Here is a 22,935-nt window from a genome sequence, read left to right as displayed (position 1 = left end):
TAAGAAGAACATTGATAAGATGGAGAACATCCTGAGGAGGATGACCAAGATGGCAGAAGGATCAGGAGACTCTAAATCAAGAGCTGGAAGAACCCTCAGCAGCCACCTAGTCCAAATCCTTCATTTTACAGAGTAGGAAACTGAGGTCCAGGGATGGAGAGAGACTTGCCCAGGGTCACTCAGATAGCAAGCAATAGAGATAAGATTTGAACTCAGGTCCTCAGATACCAAAAAGTCATTGTTTTCAAGGGTCTCAATTCCATGTTATATGAGGTTTAGTGAAAGGAATTGGCAATGTTTTGCTTAGAATACATAAGATACGTGGAGTGACGTGAGATCAGCCTTCTAGTATTTGTAGGACTGTCATGCAGAAAAGGACTAAGATCTGTTCTTCTTCACCCAAGAGGCCAAAATTCAGTGCAATGGGTGGAAAAGAAGATGCCATCTGGGAAGGACACTCAGATTTTGGAATCTTAGCCATATCATCCACTCCTACCAGAGGCAGAGTGCAACTAACAAGGGATGGGCATTCCTGGAATTGGGCCAATAGGATTCAAGAATCTTTAAAGAGGAAAGAGAGATAGGAACGCAACTATATCCGAATAGCCATCAAACTAGGAATGCCGGAGAAGATAGCCAAAAGGCCACAGGAGACAAACGTCCAAGAAAGAAGCCAAGTCTGAAGCCCACGGGTTCATGCATCTGTGCCCAAATTCCCAAAACAAAGCATCCAAATGCAAGGTGGGAAATCTGTCCTCAGACACGTCCATGATTCTTAGAGGCACGAGTGGACTGTAGTTTAGGAAGGGCGCAGTTTTCCCAAAGAAACGAGATGTAAGCAAAACAAATAAAGGATGCAGAACAATATTTGTAGCTGTTTTTGAGGTGGCAAGGAATTGTAATCTTGAGAGGGTACCCATTGGTAGGGAATGGCTAAACACAAGTTGTGGCATACGAATGTGAAGGAATACTACGGGGCCATACGAAATGAAGGGAACAACCTCAGAGAAACCTGGGAGACTTGTATGAACAAAGACAAGTGAGCTGAATCAGGAGAATGACATACAGTGATAACAAAATGGCGGAGAAACAACTCTGAAAGCCTTAGAAATTATGCTCAGCACAAAGACCCACCACAATTCCGGAGGAGTCATAATGAAACGGGCTGCCCACCGACAAGTCGAGAGGTAATTGGCTCAGAGTTCAGTCTGAGACTTTTTTTAATAGCCAATGTCACTGCTCTAGCTCTTTCTTCTGAATGAGGAAATTTAATTGACTATAGACATTTGTAATGGGATTTGTTATTCTTTCGTTCTTGTGTGTGTGTGTGTGTGTGTGTGTGTGTGTGTGTGTGTGTGTGTGTGTGTGTGTGTGTGTTGGGGGTTAAAAATCAGATTTTTTCTGATAAAAAACTAAATATATATATTTTTTAAATTCAAAAGGAACAGGACATTTAAAAAAGGGAGAAGGACGGAGACAAACGGCAGAGAAAAATTTGGCATGACATAAAGGACAGGATAGAGCACTGAGTCAGAAAGATTTGGGTTCAAATCTTGACCTTGCTGTGTGACCCCAGGCAAGTCATTTAACCACTATGAACATAAACTTCCCAAATGGGAAAATAATATTAAGAATCTTTCTCCCAAGGTATCACGAGGCTCAAACAAGCTAAAGTATGCAAAGCACATGTTATAACCCTCAGAACAGTAGGGAAATGTCAGCCATTATTACTATGAGTTCCAAACAGACTTGCCCTTATAAAAAGTTGCATCATAAAAAAATGGAGGAGAGCAGAAGGAAGGGCCTTTAATAACCATGGCTGGGGGAGAGGCAATCCCTTTTTTTAAACCCTCACTTTCCATCTTAGAATCAATACTGTGTCTTGGTTCCAAGGCAGAAAAGCAGTAAGGGCTAGGCAATGGGGGTCAAGTGACTTGCCCAGGGTCACACAGCTAGTAAGGGTCTGAGGCTAGACCTGAACCTTCCATCTCTAGACCTGGCTCTCAATCCACTGAGACACCTAGCCGCCCTCTAACACAAAGTTTTTTAAAAAGAAGAACTGGAAACAATATATGAAAACTTGTTCACAATTGCTCATGATAAGGCACGATGCAAATTAGAACAATTCTGAGGTTTCACCTCATACCCATCAAATTGGCAAAGAGAACAAAAGATGGTAAGACTCATTGTTGGAAATCTGGCCTCTGTCACTGGGCAAGTCACTTCATCTCAATTGCCTAGCCCTTACTGTTCTGTCTTGGAACTGATAGTATTAATTCTTTTTTAAAAAGTTTAAAAATCAATTTATTTTATTTTAACAACAAATTTATGTTATTAATTCTGAGACAGAAGGTAAAGATTTTTTAAAAAGTTGGCACGGGACAGGTAGTGGAAAGGTTTGTTTAATACATCATTGGTGGAACTGCGAATGCTAACAAGCCTCAGAAAAAGAATTTGGAATCATGGGAAGAAAAATTACTAAAAATTTTCCTACCATAAGACAAAGATCCCATGACTTGCATAAACTACCCCAAGGAATATAGATGGAAAAAGAGATTCCAAACACTCCAAAATATTCAGGGTAGCACTTGTAGTGGTAGCAATGGATTAGAAGCAGATTAGAAGCTCATCAACTGGAAAATGGATGAATAGGTAAAATGAAACATTAGAGCACTATAAGAAATGATGAATGGGAAGAAACCAGAGAAATTTGGGAAGATTTCTATCAGTTTGCACTAGCAAGCAAACAAAACCAGGAAAACAATATAGATGCTATCATTTAAAGCAGCATTGGAGAACCTTTTAGAGATCGTGTGCCCAAACTGCATCTTCAAGCTACCCATGAGCCCCCCACATTACCCCAGAGAGTGAAGGGAGGAAGTGCTCACACTGGGATGCTAGACAGAGGGGTGGTGCATGTGAAAACTGAACCCAGGGGCAGTAGAGAGGAGGAACCAAGCAGTTCCCTCTGGCATGTGTGCCATACCTTCTCCAACACAGATTTAAAATAATTTTGATGTTCACTACAACAACAGATGTTGAAATATACCTCCCCTCCTTATTGAAAATTGCATTGTCAGTGAGGGGAACAGGTATCCTGGCTCTGATTATTATTAACGAGGGGAAACTGAGGAAGTAGAAACAATGAGAAGCCTGGGGGCGGGGAACGCACACTCAAGTGTGGAGTCTTGGACAGAGGAGGAGAAAGCCTTCTTCTGTCTGTCCACAGTCCCAAGATTTAGGGAGAGCAGATTTAAAGCATCCAGAGAAAGGCTTGGAGGGATCTCCCAGGACAGAACCTAGAGAGGGCATTAGTCCAGAAGGAATGGGCAGCTCTGGGGAATTAAATTCTGAAGATACAGAGAGAAACAGTTCTGATAAGGAAGGAAAATGGAAGGTCACTGAGAGGGTGTGGATGCACAGGGAGCTCTCCAGTCACCTGAAAACAGACACATGGGATGAACTCAAGGGCAGGAAAAGCCATTCATTTTTTGGTAGGAACCAGTTTTGCTCAGCTGTGCATATTAATTACAAGGGTTTTGTTCTTTGTTAGCTGTTTGTATTTTTTCCCCTGTCATTTTTTGGTTGTTGCATAGCTCCCAATCCAGACCACTGGCTTCATTGGAACTCACCTTTTCTGCGTTTGACCCTTGGTCCTGCCAAGGAGGGCTTAGCATCCTGAGAAGAACGGAGAGACAAATGCCCTGTCCTCCTTTCTTCCGCCATTACCCATTATCGACAACCCATGAAGTTTCTCGGGCAGCCAGTAGATGGCAGAACTAGACTGCTTTACTGACTACAAGAGGGTTAGCTAAATGTCAAACACCACAGGGGGGCATTTGGGGGAGGCTGTAATTAAACAGAGGTTAGCTAGGTGGCGCAATGGAGAGAGCACTGGGTTTGGAATTGGGCATAATCATTTTCATGAGTCCAAATCCCAACTCATATACTAGCAGTGTGAGCATGGGCAAGTCTCTTCACCCTCTTTGCCTCAGTTTCCTCATCTGTAAAATGAACTGGAGAAGGAAATGACAAACATTCCAGGATCTTTGCCAGAAAAACCCCAAATGGGGTCCCCAAATCTGACCTCAGATACTGTCTAGCTACTTGACCCTAGGTGAGTCACTTCACTCTGTTTGCCTCAGTTTCCTCATCTGTAAGCTGGAGAAGGAAATGGCAAACCACTCCAGGATCATTGCCAAGGTGTCACATGTGACTGGAACAAAGATTGAAATTAGGACTTTTCCAGCATTATCTCCTCACACTGAAGACAAAGTAGAACTTGTTCCAAACCTCTGAATATGCTCTAGGCCAGTGACAACAAACCTTTTAGAGACTGTGTGCCGTGCCCCACCCCGACCCCTATCCGAGTGCCAGTCGCACCCTGCTTCCCCTCACCCCACACAGGGGAGAGAGAAAGTGCTCCCATTGGGCTGCTGGGCAGAGGGGCTGGTGAAGTGAAAAAAGGGAGCAGCTCCATCCAAGGCCCTCTGCCTTTCTAGTCATGAACTCGGGAGGTGGGGGAGAGCAGCTGTGTGCCCATAGAGAGCACTCTGTATGCCATCTTTGGCCCTCATGCCAAAGGTTCACCATCACTGCTCTAGGCCCTCCAACCACCCTGACTTTGCTCATACTGTCCCCTATGCCTGGAATTTTGTCCCTCCTCTCTGCCCAAATTCCTGCCTACCTGCCAAAGGCCTAGTCAAATGACACCTCTTCCAAGAAGCCTTGCTTGTTTTTCTCGTCAGAAGCATGGTTCAGAAAAAACTTTGCTTCTGGAGTCAGAGGACCTGTGTTCAAATCATGCCTTGAACATGCACTGTGTAATCACTGAACTCAGTACACACCTAGGTAGTTCTTGAAGACTTAGAAATTCCCAAAGTTGCCAATTTGGTGGTACAGTTGCTTGAGCCCCTGGGCGTGGCGTCAGGGAAATCTGAGTTCATGTGGAGCCGCCCTGGTTTCAGTTTGGGGCAATAGTATCTCAGGAAGGCCATTGACCAGCGGGCACCTGTCTAGAGGAGGGACGACCAGGATATTTCTGGGAATGGAAGCCATGCCACACACAGTTCAGCTGAAGAACTGGGAATTTTTAGGCTGGAGAAGAGAAAATTCAGAGGGCAAAAGAGAGCTCTCTTCAAATATTGGGAGGGTTGTCGTGTGAAAGAGGGATGAGTTAAGTACTGACTGACCCCAGAGGGCTGAGCTAGAACCAGTGGGCGCAAGATATGGGGAAGTATATTCTGGTTCGATCTCAGGATGACAAGAACTCTTGGAAATGGGTAGGGGTTGACTAGGGTAGTAGTAGTTATTGCTGAGACATTTCGGTTGTGTCTGACTCACTTGGTGACCCCATTGGGGTTGTTTTGGCAGGGCTACTTGGAGGGGTTTGCCTTTTCCTTCTCCAGCTCATTTTACAGAAGAGGCAAACAGAGTGAAGTGACTTACCTAGGGTCACACAGCCAGTAACTGACATAAAATTTTATCTCAGTTCTTCAGTGCTCTTATCCCCTGCACCACCTGGCTACCTGGGGAGGGAGGACTTCCCTTGTTGGAGGTCTTGTGGCCGGGCGCCTGATTGTCAGGTGTGGAGACTTGACTGCAGAACCTTTGGGGTCCTTTCCAGATTCTGAGTCAATCACACTTCATTTATAACAATCAGCTGCATCCAAAGCCACCACCTCGCCTGTTGTTCTAAGGTTCATGGCTGATTCCTTGTTCTATTCATAAAGGAAGGCCACAATGCGGGCAGGGCCAATGGCAATAATAGGTGCATCCATGCACCACTTGCTCCCTCCAGTCTTCAGGGGAGGAGATACCCACATTCAGATCCCTCACAAACACCCCAGGTCAGCAGATGCCTTAGCATTTCCCCATCTCCTCCCCAAGGTGTCCCTGTGCTTGAAGCTTTCGCTCTAGTCCCCACCTCCTCCATGTCTCCTTTCTTTCAGTGATCTCTTTCTTCCTCCTCTAAGAGCTCCTACCACTCATTGGGAACGTGTGTCTAGTTCCCTTCCTGCTTCTTTTTCATTGTTCCGTTTGTGGGCATCTGAGGGGAACGGGTCTTCTTTGTTTAACGGGACAAGAGACTCCGGAATGCCCAAGGGGACAAGAATGACAACCACCACCACCACAGCCCTTTGGTGGGCCCCGCCCCTAAGACTCCAGGCAGAGCAAATCCGGGACGGATGCAGAAGACTGTCATGCACAAGGATGGGCAGACACATGGGGAAAGCTGCCCAGTAATCATGCTTCAGGCTGACCCTTCTGCTCGCCCGCTTTTGAAATACCCACAGTTCTACTACCACAATCTAATTGGCTCATTCAACACTCACCCACGAGTTTAGCTTCTCCCCGCTCCTCACAGATGCCTTCCTGACCTCCAGCTGAATAGACCTGCCAACTCTTGGATTGAAAAATTAGTCGTTTCCCTCACTACATAGCCTAACGTGAAGCGGGGCACAGGGTGGATGGACATGGAACCAGCCAGTTCTGAATGGTTGAACTGGATTTCTGAGAGGAAGAAAACTCCTCATTTAGGATGACTTGGGGGCATTGCTGACAAAAGGTAGGGGAAGAAATTGATGGCCTCCAGAAGGCCCTTCGAGGGCCCCAAATATTAGCAAATGGCCAGGGTTGGGAAGACTGAGCAGAATGGGAGTGGGAGGATGCCTAGGAGCTCATGCTGAGGTTTCAAAAGCTTTGCAGGGTCGGGATCATCAAGGGATTGGATGCTGGGGATGGGACACGTGGGGAAACAGAGTCAGAAAAGATGGCAGACCAGAAAGGTGAGGCCTGGCAGGGATCTTGATGCTGCCATGGAATGGTAGCACTAGGAGGGCACCTGAAAATAGGCCTAGACATGGTCTCAGAGGGTAGAAGGAGAAGTCAGTCAGTCATCTTACCTTCCTGCTGTTAATTTCAGTGAGGGACACGATGGTACATAGGCTCATCTGAAAGGGGTGGCACTTGGGACTGTACTTGGAATGGCTTGTTTCATCCAGGAGCTCGAAAGAGTCTTGTTCTTCAACCTGAATGGAGCCACTTTCCTCCTCTCCCTCTTCTTCGTCCTCCTTCTCCTCCTCTTCTTTGATATAAGTAGGTCTTTTTTTAGAGGTCAATTCGCTCGTAGACTGCTCGGCCCCAGCAGCCTCCTCGTTCAGTTGAGAGCATCTGCCGCCGCGGTGTTCCTTCTCTCCTAGGCAGCCGCCAGTTGTTTCGAGCTGTTCGGGGAAGCCTGGAGAAGGAGGCTGAGCCTCGGAGAGTCCACGAGGTGGGGGCTGGGCCAGGGGGGCTGGTGAAATCTGACCCTCCCCTTGAAGGGTTGGGAGAGAGAGCATAGAGATGTCAGGTTGGGAGCAAATGACCTGGCCCAAGCTTTGGCTCTTACTGTTCAATTCCAAAGAATAAGTAACATGAATAGATTCTGTGTTGTGGTTCTGCAGTCTATCATTTCTCCACGTAGAAGTCTGAATATGTGAGTGATCCCAGATATCGGGAGATTGAAGTGACAGCCTCATCAGGAAGGAAGCTGGGACACGGTTTTCCCCTGGCACCTCCAGCAGCTGGAGTGGGTGTCTCTTAGACGAAGATTTGGGTTCTTCTGGAAAGGGTGTCCTGGAAGACCCTCGCCACTTCCTGGCTGCTTCCGCCATGTTGGTGAAGAATCTGAAGACGCCCCCAAAGTGTGTGGCCTTGTTGGTGCTGCTACCCCTTCTCATTTGTCTAGAGCTTTCTTCATGGCCTGACTCAAAGCCCAAAAACAGAGTGGAGTTCCTCGCTGCATTTTCCATGCCTCGGAAGTTGCTCTCTGGCTCTGCCTCGGTGGTCTTGGAATTGTCTCGGTTTGCCAAGGAGATCCCTTTCAGATAGCTCCACACGTCAGAGGTCCTCCTGCGGCGGTTCTCCTGCGGGAGGGTCTGGCACCGCTTCCGGCAGTCCTGGGAGGCCCTCAGCACCTGGGATGCAACATTCTCATTGTCGTTTTGGGGGTCCTCGACCTCTAGAGGCCCGATTCCTTCCTGGTCTTCTTCGTTTGTCTGTATGTCAAGATCCCGGGAGCCTTTCCCATCACTGGCTTCCAACTCAGGGACTGGTATGTTGAACTCTACATCTCCGAAACAGTCTTCCAGGCCCTCCGTGTGCCCTGCATAGGAGTGACGAAACAGCCTCTGGTTATCCAACGGCCTCCTGACTCTGTAAAGGTCTTTCTGCCAAATGCCCTCTTCTTGGTCGCCGGGGCAGTTGAGGCTGGGCTGGGCTTTGAAACTCCTCTCAGTGGCACCCTTGCCCAAACCCGAAGATGACCGGAGCCTCTTAATGGATTTCATTCGGTCCATGAAGGTGATTTTCGGTTTAGTCTCGGAGGGCCTCGTGGGGCTGCTGAGGACAATCATGGACTGGGGCCTCTTCCCCTGTCCCAGAGGCCCTTTCTTCCGGCTGACAAAATTCCAAATCTTATTGACTTTGGCTTTCTTCTTGAGCCAGCTTGTTTCTTCTTTTGAATGGCCGTCCACTGCAGCAGAGTTTTCCAGGTTGCTGAGCTCCATCGCCCCAGCTGCTTCTATCTCAGTGCTGTCCTGGCTTAAAATCAGGCCTGCATACCCATTGGGTGCATGCTCAGAAGGGGCCTCAGGGCAGTTGTCGAAGGGCTCCATGGCAAGTGAAGGGTCCTACGGTCATGGACTGCCAGGTATTTCCTTTAGAAGAAGAAAAAAAAGGAATATAGGTCAGAGAGCAGAAGTGCAGCCACATACACAGCTTACACTTGGGAAATATGCAACACAACATCCTAAGCTCCCAGAATCCTCCCTCCCAGGACACCAGTATCTTGACAGTGCAGTAGAAATAGCAGTCATAGCATAGCATGGAGCAGCCGGGTGGCTCAGCAGATGAAAAGCCAGGCCTGGAGGTGGGAGGTCCTGGGTTCAAATGTGGCCTCAGACACTTCCTAGCTGGGTGACCCTGGGTGAGTCACTTAGCCGCAAGCAATTAGCCCTTGCTGCTATTCTGCCTTGGAATCAATACTCAGTACCAATTCAAAGACAGACGGTAAGAGTTTTAGAAGCAAAAAAGAAAGAACCCTTTTATCGGGAGGGCTCAGAGTCAGAGAGCAAGGTTTCTCTTCCCTCCTCTGGAGGCCACGTCCACCCAAGGCCTTGCCAACACAGACGCACACGGGGCAGTGGGGAAGATGCTCCCGGGACCCCGACAGGGAACCCTTCCTGATTTCACCTTTCTGGAGGGAGTTACAATCCCAGAACCCCCCTCAGGACCTGAGGCTTGGGAAACTGCCCTTCAGACTTTGTAAAGCACAGGATGTCAGTGACAGGAAGGCCCACACAGCCTCGGGGGTCTGAGGACACAGCATGCCAGAGCTGGTCGAGATGGATCAGGCGGGGAGGGGAAACACTTCCGATCACATCGGAGCTTAGAACGTCCAAGCTGGAGGGAACAGAATCTTTCTTCCTAAACCCTCACCGTCTCTCTTAGAATCAACGCCATGTACCGGCTCCAAGGCAGAAAAGCAGTAAAGGCCATGCAATGAGGGGCAAGGGACTTGCCCAGGGTCACGCAGCATATATATATAGTCTAAGATGCAACAGGAGAGTATATATGTACTCTTACATTACATCGTAGACTCAATACTGTGTATGGGTTCCAAGGCAGAAGAGCAGTAAGGGCTAGGCAATGGAATGGGGGTGAAGTGACTTGCCCAGGGTCACCCAGCTAGGAGGCATCTGAGGCTGGATTTGATATAATCTTTGTTTTTAAGAGCCCTTCCAGGTCTGGGGGTCTCCATTTGGAGTTCTCGGGCCTACAGGCCTGGCTTTTATGGTCAGCTGAGTTCTATGTGTCACAGGGAAATCTCAAAGCCTTTTGGGGAACCGTAGCCCACAGGGAGTCCAGTTTTCCATCACTGCCTTAGGGAGCATGAAGGCCTTGTCCTTGTTCTGAGTTGGGCCCTGCTGGGAGGAAGAGGCAAAATACAGGCCGGGGTCGGGGGTGGAAATCGCAGCCAGAGACCAAAGAGGAGGCTACAGCAGGAGGGAGAAGCAGATCCTGGAGCCAAACCCAGCCACTGGTGGCCCCAGACAGAAGGAAGGACCACAAGAGGAAGATGGTGAGGCCCACAGCGGGCTCCTCTGGAAAAGAAGGGAAAGAGGAAACAGATGGTTCAGCCTGGAGACCCCGGAGAATTGTGCCTCAGAGGTACTCCATCACCTCAGGGGGCTGAGCAAATAAACAAAGAGCCTTGGGCCTGGGTCTCTGGCCGGTCAGAGTGCTGGCTGCCCCTCGAGAGATACAATAAGAACGCCTGTGTGGCCAAAGAGAGAGCAGAGGAGCAAAGAATGCTGGAGCTGGTAGGGGGTAGCCTCATTTCAGAGATGAGGGAAACTGAGTCCCAGAAAGGTATTCAGGCAGGTAGGGAAGAGATCCACCCTCCCACATACTTGAGAGGTGAAGCAACTGAGGGAAGAAAGTAAGGAGAGACACAGGCTAAGTACCGTCAGGACCCTACCATCTGTCTCTAGACAAGTAAGATGAGAAAAGCCATCATCTAGTCAGCTTTTTGAATGGAGATGAGGGAAGAGTGCAAGGCAGGGTGGAGGCTTCCCAGTTCACCTGAGCTCACCTAGGGAAGGGGTGATGGGAGAGGAAAGCTAACAACAACTTCTGGGGGGGGGAAGGCAGTAATGGAGAGCACCTAATAACAGCAAGTGGCAGATGATATACAAATACAGAAAAGACCAAAACTGTAGAAGTGAATGGAACAGTATGACCTAGAAACAGACTACCCAAGTGGTCCAGTGTTCAAAGAATCCAAGGACAAAACTTGAGGCAGGACTAATGAACAAAAGTTCTGGGAAAACTAGAGAGTAGCTTTTGGGAAATGTGTTGGTCACAAATCTACAATCCTGCCAGCTTTTCTCATTTCCTTTGAGCACTTGATAAGTCTCAGTTTCCTCCTCTGTCAAACAGAGATCACAGGACTTGCCCTTCCCAACCCAATTGGGCAATGACATAGAGAATACTCTTTGGAAACTCTTGAGCTCTAGAGAAATGTATATTCTTATTGCCACACAATTCCATTCAAGAAGCAGGAATTCGCATGTGGAAAAATGAGGACACTAATACATTGTTGGTGGAACTGTGAACCGATCGTTGGATCAGAGAGTTTTAGAGAGCAATTGGGAAATATACCCAGACAGTTATAAAACTATGTACACCCTTAGATCAAGCAATACCACTGTCAGATCTCTATCCCAAGGTATTCAGGGGGAAAAGGATAGAGCCTATATGTTCTAAAATATTCAGAGCAGCTCTCTGTGGTGGCAAAGAACTGGAAATCAAGGGAGTGCCTATCAATTTGGGAGTGGCTAAACAAGTTGTGGCATATGATTGTAATGGAACACTACTGGGCTGTGAGGAAGGATGAACAGGTTAACTTTTTAAATTATGAAAAACAAAATGAGTAGAACCAAGAGAACATCACATAGAGCTATCGAATTGATGTTTGAAGAATGACTTGTGGATGTCGACCTCCAGAGAAAGAACCGATGCAGAGAAACGTGAAAGACACAGCTCATCTATAGAGCGTATATGTATAATTTGCTGGTCACGCAGGGCCTTCTCTAATAACGCACACAGGAGAGGGAGGGAGATCCCTGGGGATTTTCGTGTACCCAACAAACAAATCAATAGACTAAAGAATTAGTTAAAAGAAGTGGCATGAATTCAACACCTGCTTTCCGCTTGGCTCGGGCCTGAAGATAGCGCAGATGCCAAACAACTCGATCTGTAAGTTCTCCAGAAGATCAGGACAGCTGTGAGGACACAGTCCCGAATACCTAGCAGGCAGAGAAGAGAATGAAATGGGCTCCAGAATAAAGGGTGGCATCCCCCTGGCCCAGGAGGGAAGCGTGCTTGGCGGTTCACCTTGAGAAGATCACCAACCTGGAGGCCTCAGCCATCGGCGAGCTGGACCGACAGAGCTTGGTCCCACTGGGTCTATAGGAGTTATCTGAGGTAGGCTTTGAATAATCCACACGGATGGCCCAGAATGCAATAGAAATGTGGCCCGGCCCTCCCAGCCGACCTCAAACCCGAAGAATGTCTCGTCCTATCTCTGTTGTTCCTTCGGAAAGCCTGGACCCTTCCCCATCCCAAGTGCCGCTCCCTCACCCCCTCTCCACCCCGCCCCAGTGGCCTCTGCCCTCAGTCCTGCCTGCTCCAACAGATGCATTTCCTCCCGGTGCCTGGAATAGCTCTCAGACAAAGGCGAGAAGCCTGGCTGCCCCTCCGGCTCACATTCTTTGGTCCAAAGGGGGCCACCGAAGCCCTCCCCGTCAGCAGATAGAAGTCTCGGGAGCACACAACACTCAGAAGCATAAAGGCAGCCACACTACAGCTAGAAGGGGTTTAGATAACCAAATGGCAGGGCTGGGAAGGGCCTTAGGACACAGACAGTAATCAAAGCAGAGGGAACCTTTGAGCCTCGAATGCCAGAACAAGGAGCGCCTTTAGAGATCATCAAATCCAACTGGTACACTTTACAGGAGAGACCCAGGAAGGGCAGCTTGGCCAAGCTCCCACAGAGATCCAGTGGTACAGCCAGGACTATACCCTAGCTATCTCAGGATGCCCAGGCTGGGGCGTTTGCCATGACGCCGAGTTTCCACCACCCAGCTGGGAGGGCAGTCTGAAAGCAGACACCAAGTCACCCGACAAGATAAGACTTGGCAAGAGCCCTGGCACTGGGATCGGAGGGCATGTTCGTTAGCTCTTTGACCCGGGGCAAGTCATTTCCCTTCTCTGGGATTCAGCTTAATCATCTATAAAATGAAGAGGTTGCACTAGACAGCCCTGGAGCAAGAAATTCCTGTCTGGTGGATACATAGAAGCTGAGACCAAAAACCTCAGAGGCTACCTAGTCTAGTTTTTTAGAGAGAGAAACTGAGGCCCAGAAGATCTTAAGCCCCTCCTCTTGCCTGTATTTCTGACATCAATCCAGAGTCTCAACTGGAGTCTCACCCTGGAACCTCCCTCAGCTCTTGAGGCTTCCTCACCCTAGAACAGTGATGGTGAACAAGTGCCAGGTGTGCTCAGTGCTTCCCCCCTTACCCCACACAGCCCATTGGGCTGCTGGGCAGAGGGGTAGGTGAAGTGAGGAATGTCCTCAATGAGTGTGGAGAGGGGGAAGGAAGTAGCCCAAGTGATCTGCTTCCCTCCAGCTCTGCCACCTGTGAGCCCCCCACCTTACTCCATGTGTGCTCCCACTGGGGTGCTGGGCAGAGGGGTGGGTCACGTGAGAAATGTCCTCAGGCACATGTGGAGAGGGAGAGGGGAGCAGCTCTGCCTGAGTCCCTCTGCCTTTCTAGTGATGAACTCTGTGGGGCAGGGAGGGAGCATTCTGCATGCCATCTTTGGCACCTGTGCCATAGGTTCACCATCATCACTGGCCTAGAACATCTCTTATTCCCTGAGGTCCTCCCTCTCTGGTCCACCCTTTATCCCCCTAGGTCTTCCTGGCCAGGCCCATCCCTCCAGCAGGCTGGACTTCCCCACTCCCCTCCACATTAGTGAGTTCCTCTTGGAGCCTCTATTTGGGGGAGGGCTCTCTGGTAGCCAGCCTTCATTGCCCCTCTTAGCTATGAGCCCCTGGAGGACAGGAGCTGTCTTTCATTTTGCTCATATGTGTATCCCCAGCACTTAGCCCAGGACCTGGTGCTCCATGTGTGAGGCCTTCCTTCCTTCCAGGTGCCTTAGGATCCTTAGACCAAATCCATTCTTGAGCTGGGTTCAGACCCACAACTGCCACAAACTTTCTGTGGGACCTTGAGCAAGTCACTTCCTTTCTAAGGTCTCCAGTTTCCTTTTCAAGGAAATCCTTAGGGATTGGGGATTAGACTAGATGATCTCAAAAGTCCCTCCCAATGTTTACTACCTGACCACATTTAGGATGTGGAAATGGTTCTCTGCCTAAGCAGCCAATTCCTCCCTCAGCTCTGATCAGACTAGGGCAGGGGAAGAAGGTACAATTTGGGGGGCTCTGAAATGCCATAATAGGGGGAAGGGGGAGAGATAGCATGCTGAACTTGGAGACAGTCAGGAGAAACCGAGTTTGAATCCTGCCTCTGACACAGAATAGCTACGTGACCACAGACAAATCACACACCGTCTCTGAGCCTTGGTTTCTTCAGCTGTGAAATGGGAATGAGAACAGCAACCTTTGTGCCTCACCAGTTTGGGGCGAGGATCACACGGGAGCATGTCAATTAAGGTGCTGGGCAAGTCCTCAATTTTTGTGGTGATTTTTCTTTGGATGGAATCTGAGATGTCATCAGCAGAGCAAGGAAAAGCTCCACACTGCCACACAAGTGCATAGCAGCACCTTCTCTTAAACTTGCAATCTGGGAGAGCTGCCCAGACTGGAGGGAGTTTAAGTGACTTGTCCAGGAACACACAGTCTGCATGTGTTTGCGGCAGGACTTGAACTCTGGTCTTCCTGATTCCCAAGTTAGCACTCTATCCATTCAGTGATCCTGCTTCTCTGTATCAAAAACATTCATTCATGGGGGCAGCTGAGTGACTCAGTGGATAGAGCACCAGGCCTAGAGACGGGAGGTCCTGAGTTCAAAGCTGGCCTCAGCCACTTCCCAGCTGGGTGACCCTGGGCAAGTCACGTCACCCCACTGCCTAGCCCTTACCACTCTTCTGCCTAGGAACCCATGCACTGCATTGAGTCTAAGAAGGAAGGGAAGGGATTAAAAAGCAAACAGACATTTGCTCTCGTGCTTTAGGGTTCCTTCTAGGTCAAACAGTCCCTGTTCTAAGACGCTAAGCAGCCCTGACGTCCTGCATCCCCAGGCCCTTTCCATCACTACCACCACCACCACCCGATGTTCCGTGCGTGCCCCACAGGAGTGGTCCCAGAACGGCCTCCCCTCGTCCCGGCACTCCGGGCCCCTCCCGCCCCTACAATAAAGACAGACCCGAGATCCATTCCCCAGATGGCGGCCCGAGTGACCCAGCGCTGTCTCTGGAAGCCCTGGTGGAACAATGAGCTTCTAAAATTGGGCGTCCTTCGGTGGGCAGGAGAGCTCAGAGTGGGACCCTGGGGCCTGGGGCCGGATACCCGGCTGATTGTTTAGGCTTTCCTGGATTTTCTCAAGTCAGCTGGGGTGGGGGTGGATGATCCTGACAGGTGGGCAGGCCCAAGGTTATCCATACCTCCATCCAGAAGACCTCTCTCCCTCTCTCTCTGTGTCTCTCTGTCTCTATCTATGCCTCTGTCTCCCCGTCTCTGTCTCTGTATCTTTCTCCCCTCCCTGCTCTCTGTCACCTACACATCACAATTCAGAGGCTACCCATTCTCCTTCTCTCTCCCAATTTTCTCATCTACTCATGCCTGACATTTCACCATTAGAGATTCATTCCTTTGGATTAAGCATGACTATAGGCCCTTTGGATTTAGAGCTTGGAAGGACCATCAAATAGAGCTGGAAAGGCCCTTTGAACCCCGGATGTGAGTGAGAGTGGGAGGGACTCTGGAGAGCACTAAGTCCAGTTACCTTACTGTGCAAAGGAGAGAGGCCAAGTGACCTCTTCAAGGCCACAAATCCATCTTGGGGCTGAGCAAGGCCTCAGTTAGTGTTTCCAGAGCCTCAACCAAGTACACACTAGAGCCAGGGGCTGCTCGATCTCTTCATGTTACTACAGGCTGAGGAAGTGCATTTCCATCAGTGCCTTGGCCCAGTTTCTGACCTGATTGCCCCTAATGGATGGCATGACCTTCCTCCTAAAGATCCTGCAGTGCCATGTGCCCATCTGCCAGCTGACTATTATGTTCCTTCTCTGTAGGCTGGCAGCCCGTGAGGCCACCCTGGGCACCCCCTGCCTACTCTAACCCTCCATTCGCTGGGGGACCCCAAGGAGTCCCTAAAGGGTTTTTTACTCTCTGAACTTACTTTCAGAGGATGCTGTCCAGAAAGCCAGTTGCAGGAAGGAAATGATTCCTGCTGGGGCAATTGAGGACGAGTACACGGAGACTGGCTAGTTTGACTTTATTCTAGCAGAATTCACGTGGACTCCTACCAGGGTAAAATGCTATCTTGTACACGGCTGCACGATCTACTGACAAAGACACCCTCGGTGTAAATGGTACAATAGCAAATAAGCAGAACTGCATAAAAAAGGTAAAAGAGCTAAACAGTGGGGGTGAAGTGACTTGGCCAGGGTCACCCAGCTAGAAAGTGTCTGAGGCCACATTTGAACGCAGGACCTCCCATCTCTAGGCCTGGCTCTCAATCCAGCTGCCCCTCAACTCTCTGTTCTTACCAGGGCCATTAGGAAGTTCTGTTGAAACCCATGTAATCATTTTGTCCTGCCCAAATGTCAGTCATTGTTTCTCCTGAGCAGAATCTCGGCTGCTAAGCTGGCTAGGCAGGAAGGCAGGAAATCACTCACATTTTGCCAGCACTAGAAGGGCGAAAAAGTGCTTTCCTTCCGCAAACCCTGGGAGGGGGCCATGTGAGCCTCACGATCTCCATATGGTGGCTACTCAGTGGCGGCCCCCCAACCCAAAGCCAGCCCTGCTCAAGGCAGGAAGCTCCAGGAGGAGACGGGGCTACAATAAGAGCCTGGCAGAGGACAGATGGGAAGATGCCCCATGGTGACACTTCTGCCACAACTGGGAATCACAACATGGACGCCCATCAAATGGGGAGCCACTAAAAAGTGTGGTCCATGGATGATACAGGGGGCAGCTGGGTGGCTTAGTGGATTGAGAGCCAGGCCTGGAGATGGGCGATCCTGGGTTCAAATCTGGACTCTACAAAAAGAGCTACAGACCTAGACACAGGAGGTCCTGGTTTCCAGTCTGGCCTCAGACACTTCCTAGCTGGGTGACCCTGGGCAAGTCCCTTGACCCCCATTGCCTAGCCCTTACCTCTCTTCTGCCTCGGAACCAGTACACAGTACTGACTCCAAGATGGAAGGTGAGGGGTTAAAAAGTGTTACAAGTTAAATTAATTTATCTACTCAGTTCTTAACTTTATAAGACTAAAGTTAAATCGCGCCGCCTTGCCCCAATATCTCAGACCACGCGTGCCCTGCCTCCATTAACCTTTCTCTCCGGCCCTGTGTCCGTCCAAACAGGCTGGGTATTCCCACCTACTTTCTTTTTCTCTCTCGAATCCAGCACCTCTGGCCTAAGCTCTCCCAATAGGCTCCCCTCCGAATGAATGTCCCTTCAGCCATCCTGTCCTCCAACTTTGGCTGAGGTTCCAGGGGATGCAGATGGCCCCCAAAGGTGGTCCACAAAGCCAAGGGATCAGCGACCCACGGGGAGTCTACTAGGGGATGCCTGCCACCCCCATCCAAAGGGCCTGTCGTCATCCTGTGGAGAGCTGGCCAGGCATAGTGCCAGACAGAGCAGGCCGTCAGGCAGGGCAGCCTGGGAGACCAAAGAGGGCTGCGCCTGGGAGAAGATGCCAGGCCCTGCGGCCCCCACAGACAGAGAGGGCTGAGGCTGCCAGCAAGTAAGTGTCACACCACTGCCCTCTGCTGGACACAATCTAGACCACAGTTTACCATCTGTGGCTGCCCCCCCCCCCCCCAGCCCAAGGCACTGATGGCCATCCAGTCCAATTGCTCCTTTCTGACTTCTCCAAGGAGGGAAAGCTCAGCCTCTGCGTGAATACCTCCAGTGACAGGGAACTCACTACCTAACCCAAGACACACCATTCCTTTGGGGGGGGGGGAATGAAGTGACTTGCCCAGGGTCACACAGCTGGGAAGTGTCTCAGGCCAGATTGGAACCCAGGACCTCCCATCTCTAGGCCTGACTCTCCATCCACTGAGCCACCCAGCTGCCCCCTCTTCAGTTGGTTTTCACCCTCAAAATCTGCCACTTCCTTAGTTCCCCAAGCTCCCCAGGGCTGGGACCCAGGTTCCCACAGCAAGGAGAAGCTTGTCATTTATTAAAGGAACTGAGACAGCGCTCAGTGGCTAGAGAGCCAGACCTAGGTCCTGGATTCCAATCTGACCCTGAGACATTTGCTAGTTGGGTGACCCTGGCCAAGTCACTTCCCCACCACCGCTGGACCGGACACACACTATTGGTTCTGGGATGGAAAGCAAAGGCTTTCAAATCAACAAATAAAAGGTTAAAGAACCAAGAGACAAATTGAAGGCAGAAAGGTGGGAGGGCAGGGTGGCCCCTGCAAAGGGGCTGGAGGGCTGCCCCTGTCCAAAACGCCTCCTGAGCACTGGAGCCCATTCAGGCCTCTCCCTCCTCCCCGGGGTCCCTTCCAGGCCCCAAACAGGGTTCCAACAGGAAGTGGGAAGACTGACTCCTCGAGGCCCACCTGGAGAGGCTGGTGGTCAGGCATTCACTGGACAGCTGTTAACGGGCACCTATGAAGTGCCGGGACTGCGTGCGAGCTGGGCCTTGGGGAGCCGAAGGGAAAGACTGGGGGAAGCTGGGGGAAGATGGCGGGTACATAATATTCTGGCCACATGTCATTGGTCCCATTTTACAGACTGGGGAATGGAGGCGTCACCATGGGAGGTGATCGCTGTTCCAAGTCCTGCCTCTCCCGGCCCACAGTGCTTTCCCTAATCCACACAGCTTGCAGCATATCCTAGGTCAGATGCTCCCCAAGGGCAGGTGCAGGCGTGGCGCCCTACCATGAGGCCAGAGAGGGCCTTGGCCATGGCTGCTTTTAGAGGCCTCACCTTCCATGTTACAATCAAAACTGTATCACTGCCAAAGCAGAAGAGCGGCAAGGACTAGGCAATGGGGTTCAGTGACTTGCCCAGGGTCACTGAGCTGGGAAGTGTCTGAGGCCAGACTGGAACCCAGGACCTCCCGTCTCTGGGCCTGGCTCTCTAGCCACTGAGTCACCCAGCTGCCCCCAACACCGTCATTTTAATAGAAGAGGAAGCCAGGGGATAGGAAGCTGGAGGGAGTGACCTGCCAGGGTCACCCACAGGATCTCAGATCTAGGCTGGAAGGGGCCCTGGGGATCATTAAGTCCCACCCCAATCCCCATTTTACAGCAGAAGAACCTGAGGCCAAGAGAAGGGAAGGGCCTTGCCCAGAGAGCCAAAGCTCTCAGGCCTGACTGTGGCTCTCAAACGAGACCGGAGGAACAAGGTTTTCTCGGTGGCCTTCTCCCTGCAAAGAGGAGGCTCCTTTAAGCAGGCTGGGGACCAGCAGGATGCCAAGAGGCCCCAGCCTAGACTGGCTGCCAGGCTCTAGGCAAGGAAAGAGTCCCAGGCAGGCCAGCCACCCCTCAGTGGAAGGAGGCCAAAGGGCAGGAAATGGCCAGAGCCAGGGCAGGAAGTGGCTGGGTGTAAATCTTGCCTCTGGTGTTACTTATTCCCTATGTGACCTTGGGCAAGTTCCTTCCCCTCCCTGGATCTCAGTTTCTTCCTATGTAAAGTCAGGGAGTTTAACTAGATGGCATCTGGGGCCTTTTACAGCTTTAAAGTTCTGCCCTTGCTCTGCCACTGACCAGTGCTTGGGACTGGCTAAGTCACTCCCCAGTCTAGGGCTCAGTTTCCCCTTCTCTAGAAGAAGAAGCTTGGCCTCCACAGCTTCTATGGGACCTTCTATCCATCTCCTCCCTCCATCACTTGTTCCCACTTGGGCCCAGCTATGGCTTCACTACACCCCCTGAGCCCTCAGGGCTCCTGCCTCTTGCCAGGCCGAAGGGGAGGGCACGGCAGCCTTCGAGGTGCTACAGGTCCAGCTGGATCCCGAGCTTCTGGCTGAACAGCCTTGCTTGCCACCCACTCCCTGAGACCTCACTGAACTGGTCTGCCAGCTCCCTCCTCGCCAACTGGGGCTGGGGAACAGGCCAGAATGGGGCAGGATGGAGCAGGTCTGCCCTCCAGCTCCCACAATCTCCCTTTCTGCCTGTACACGGATCCCACAGGCAGGGGAAGTTTGTGTCGGGTAAATGGGATGGTGGGGATATGGGGGAAGGGATATAAGGGATGGGATGACGAAGAGAGGGAGTGATGTCTGCTTCCTGGAAGACTCAGCAAGCCAGCCCACTATCTTCTGGGGTTCTGGGATAGACACAGGTCCCAGAAACTGTTGAAACTAGGCCATCTGGACCTGTGTGACCTTCTATCTCGGGGCCTTGGTTCTGTCCCTTATAAAGGGAGGTGGTTGGCCCAGATGAGCTAAAGGTCCTTCCATCCCTGCCATTTTGGGATTGTGGAGCCATGAGAAGCACCTTCTTCCTGCCTTGGCCCTGGGAGACCCTCTGCTTCTGTTGTGGCCTTCCTCAACTCCCTGGCACACAAGCACCAGGGAAAATCTCATAGCAATGGACAGAGTAATGTCTTGTACCAACTCATCCACCTCTGAAGGTACCCCCCCAGGGGGCCCAGAAACCACCTGATCCTTGACAAACTGATCCTCCTAAGGGACAGAGCTCACTGTGACATGGCCCTGCTTAGAAAGCTCCAGTGACTCCCTGTGTCCTTGGGCCTTAGAATTGAATTCCAACTCCCTGGTTTAGCACTGGAAGCCCTTTACAATTGAGCTCCAGTTTGTCTCCAGGCAGATGTTGCAGCTCTAGACAAAGGGGCCTTCCTATTTGCTGTTCACTATATAAGACATTTCATCTCTAGGCTCCAGGCCTTAGCCCAGGCTATGACCTACACCTGGAATCCTTTCCCTCCTCACCTCTAGAACCCCTAGAGCTCCCTTCCAGGCTCAGCTCAAGTACCACCTCCTTCAGGAAGCCTTTCCGGATGCCCCAACTTGTTAATATCCCCCCCCCAAATCACTGGTTATTTCCTTTCAAGATACTAGCAGACAGGACAGATGGAGAGAGAAAGAGAGAGACAGAGAGACAGCTCAGTCTCTGTACACAAGATGTACTGAGACCCTTGCCATCTGTCTTAGAATTGACCATAGGGAGCAGTGCCAAGGCAGAAGAGTGGTAAGGGCTAGGCAATGGGGGTTAAGGGACTTGCCCAGGGTCACCCAGCTAGGAAGTGCCTGAGGCCGGATTGGAACTCAGGACCTGCTGTCTCTAGGCCTGGCTCTCCATCCACTGAGCCGCCCAGCTGGCTGCCTTCAAGACTCTTAATTGTTCAAGCTCTTAAAGCTTAATGACTTTTGGAACACTCTGGGCGCGTGTGTGTGCATGCGTGTGTTTCAGGGTGAACATGTTCTGCTCTATTCCTGCCCGCCCTGCCCCGCCCTCAAGGCAGGGGTTGTTTGTCCTCTGCTGGTGAAGGGAGAAGCTGGCCCACAAAAGGGCTGCAGGCTTCCCATGCTTCCAGCCCATATGGGCAGGAGCGGCCTGGGCTGTTCCAGGGGAGGCCCTGCCCCCGCGGAATCACTGCTTCCAATGCCGTCCACCAGCCAAGGGGCTCCGCCTGGGCTGGGAGTGACAGGCAAAGGCGTGTGCATGGGGGTGGGGGCAGACAGCACTGAGGCTAGGCTGCAGCATCCAGACCCTGAGTTCAAATCTGGCCTCAGACCCTTCCTAGCTGGGTGACCCTGGGCAGGTCACTTCACCCCCACTGCCCAGCCCTTACCGCTCTTCTGCCCTGGAACTAATGCATAGTATTGGTGCTAAGATGGAAGGGAAGGGGTTAAAAATATATTATTTCAGAGCATCAGCTGGCTCAGTGGATGGAGAGCCAGGCCTGGAGATGGGAGGTCCTGAGTTCCAATCTGGCCTCATACATTTCCTAGCTGGGTGACCCTGGGCAGGTCACTTGACCCCCATTGCCCAGTCCTTCCCATTCACACAGTCTGGGCCCTAAACAGAAGAGAAGGGCTCTAAACGTCTTTAAGAAGGCCAGGCCCCCTCCCACCTGACCCTCCTTCCTAGGGAAGAGCTGAGACCTCGGCCGTGGTCCCACCCATCCCCTTCTGTCTCCCAAGCCCAAAGGCCAGGAGGAGGAGAACAATGGGCAAAGGCCTTGCTTCCTGCCTGGTGCAGAGGGAAGCTCTTGTCCAGACAGGCTAGGAGACGTAAGCCCCCGCCCCTGGCTACCCATTATCCGGCTCCAGTAAACCCCAGCCCCAGAGGATGGGAGAGGGGGAGGGGCTGGGCAAGTACCAACCCAGGCCACAGGGATAAGGACTCACTTCTCCATCACTAAAATGGGCAGACTGGGTGACTTTGGACAAGTCACTTACCTCCTCCATAAGCCTGCTTCCTCCTCTGGGGCCTCTAAACTCACTCCTAGCCCTCAATCCTGTACTCCTTCCACCTCTCATGCTGAATCAGGAAGTCTAAGCTGTTTCCCACAATGCCTTTTTCCTCTCTGTGCCATTCAGTCGTTTTCCAGTCTTGTCTCATTCTCCACGACCCTGGAGGGGGTTGTTTTCTTGGCAGAGATCCTGGAGAGTTTTGCCACCTCCTTCTCCAGTTCATTTTATGAATAAGGAAACTGAGACAAACAAGATAAAGTGACTTGTCCAGGGTCATTCAACTAGGAACTGTCTGAGGCCACATTTGAACTCAGGACTCCCCCCCATTTCCAGCCCTGGAACTGATATACTTTATTTTTCATATTTAATTTTTAAACCCTTCCCTTCGTAGAATCAATACTGTGTATTGGCTCCTAGGTGGAAGAGTGGGAAGGGCTAGGCAATGGGGGGGAAGGGACTCGGCCAGGGTCACCCAGCTGGGAAGTGTCTGAGGCCAAATCTGAACTCAAGATTCACTGCAGTGGTACGGGCCACAATGCTTCTCTGTCTCTCTGGCCTGTCCCTGTCCTCCCAGATGCTCCCCAGGAGCACCTGCCTCAGTTTCACCCTGGCTAGCAGGCAAGCTTCTTTTGTCAGTTGTCTATTTCTTGGGCGCCAGCTTTTCCTCTTTGAGCTTCTCACTGGTACTGTGTTCCAGCCTTGCGACAGCCCCAGGTGCCTCCCTCCGCTTTGCCCCCTTG

At 51.0% G+C, this 22,935-nt stretch overlaps 1 protein-coding gene across 3 annotated transcripts in view; it reads right to left on the bottom strand.

Moving 5' to 3' along the window:
- ARHGEF9 (Cdc42 guanine nucleotide exchange factor 9) overlaps positions 1-22,935 on the bottom strand; it is a 288,936-nt gene that overhangs the window by 223,107 nt on the left and 42,894 nt on the right. The window contains exons 2-4 of one of the 3 annotated variants that reach the window (XM_056808820.1): positions 11,747-11,852; positions 6,906-8,699; positions 6,336-6,405 (exon numbers count right to left, since the gene is read on the bottom strand). In XM_056808820.1, the coding sequence (XP_056664798.1) occupies positions 6,336-6,405; positions 6,906-8,657 (1,822 nt within the window). In that variant the 5' untranslated portion in view covers positions 8,658-8,699; positions 11,747-11,852. The remainder of the gene's footprint in view (positions 1-6,335; positions 6,406-6,905; positions 8,700-11,746; positions 11,853-22,935) is intronic. The other 2 variants (XM_056808818.1, XM_056808819.1) reach the window with 2 other exon arrangements.

The sequence above is a fragment of the Monodelphis domestica genome, chromosome X (genome assembly GCF_027887165.1).
Source record: "Monodelphis domestica isolate mMonDom1 chromosome X, mMonDom1.pri, whole genome shotgun sequence".
NCBI classification, from domain to species: Eukaryota; Metazoa; Chordata; class Mammalia; order Didelphimorphia; family Didelphidae; genus Monodelphis; species Monodelphis domestica.
Note: the sequence above shows the minus strand (reverse complement) of the source record. Positions and strands in the feature narration are given on the sequence as shown.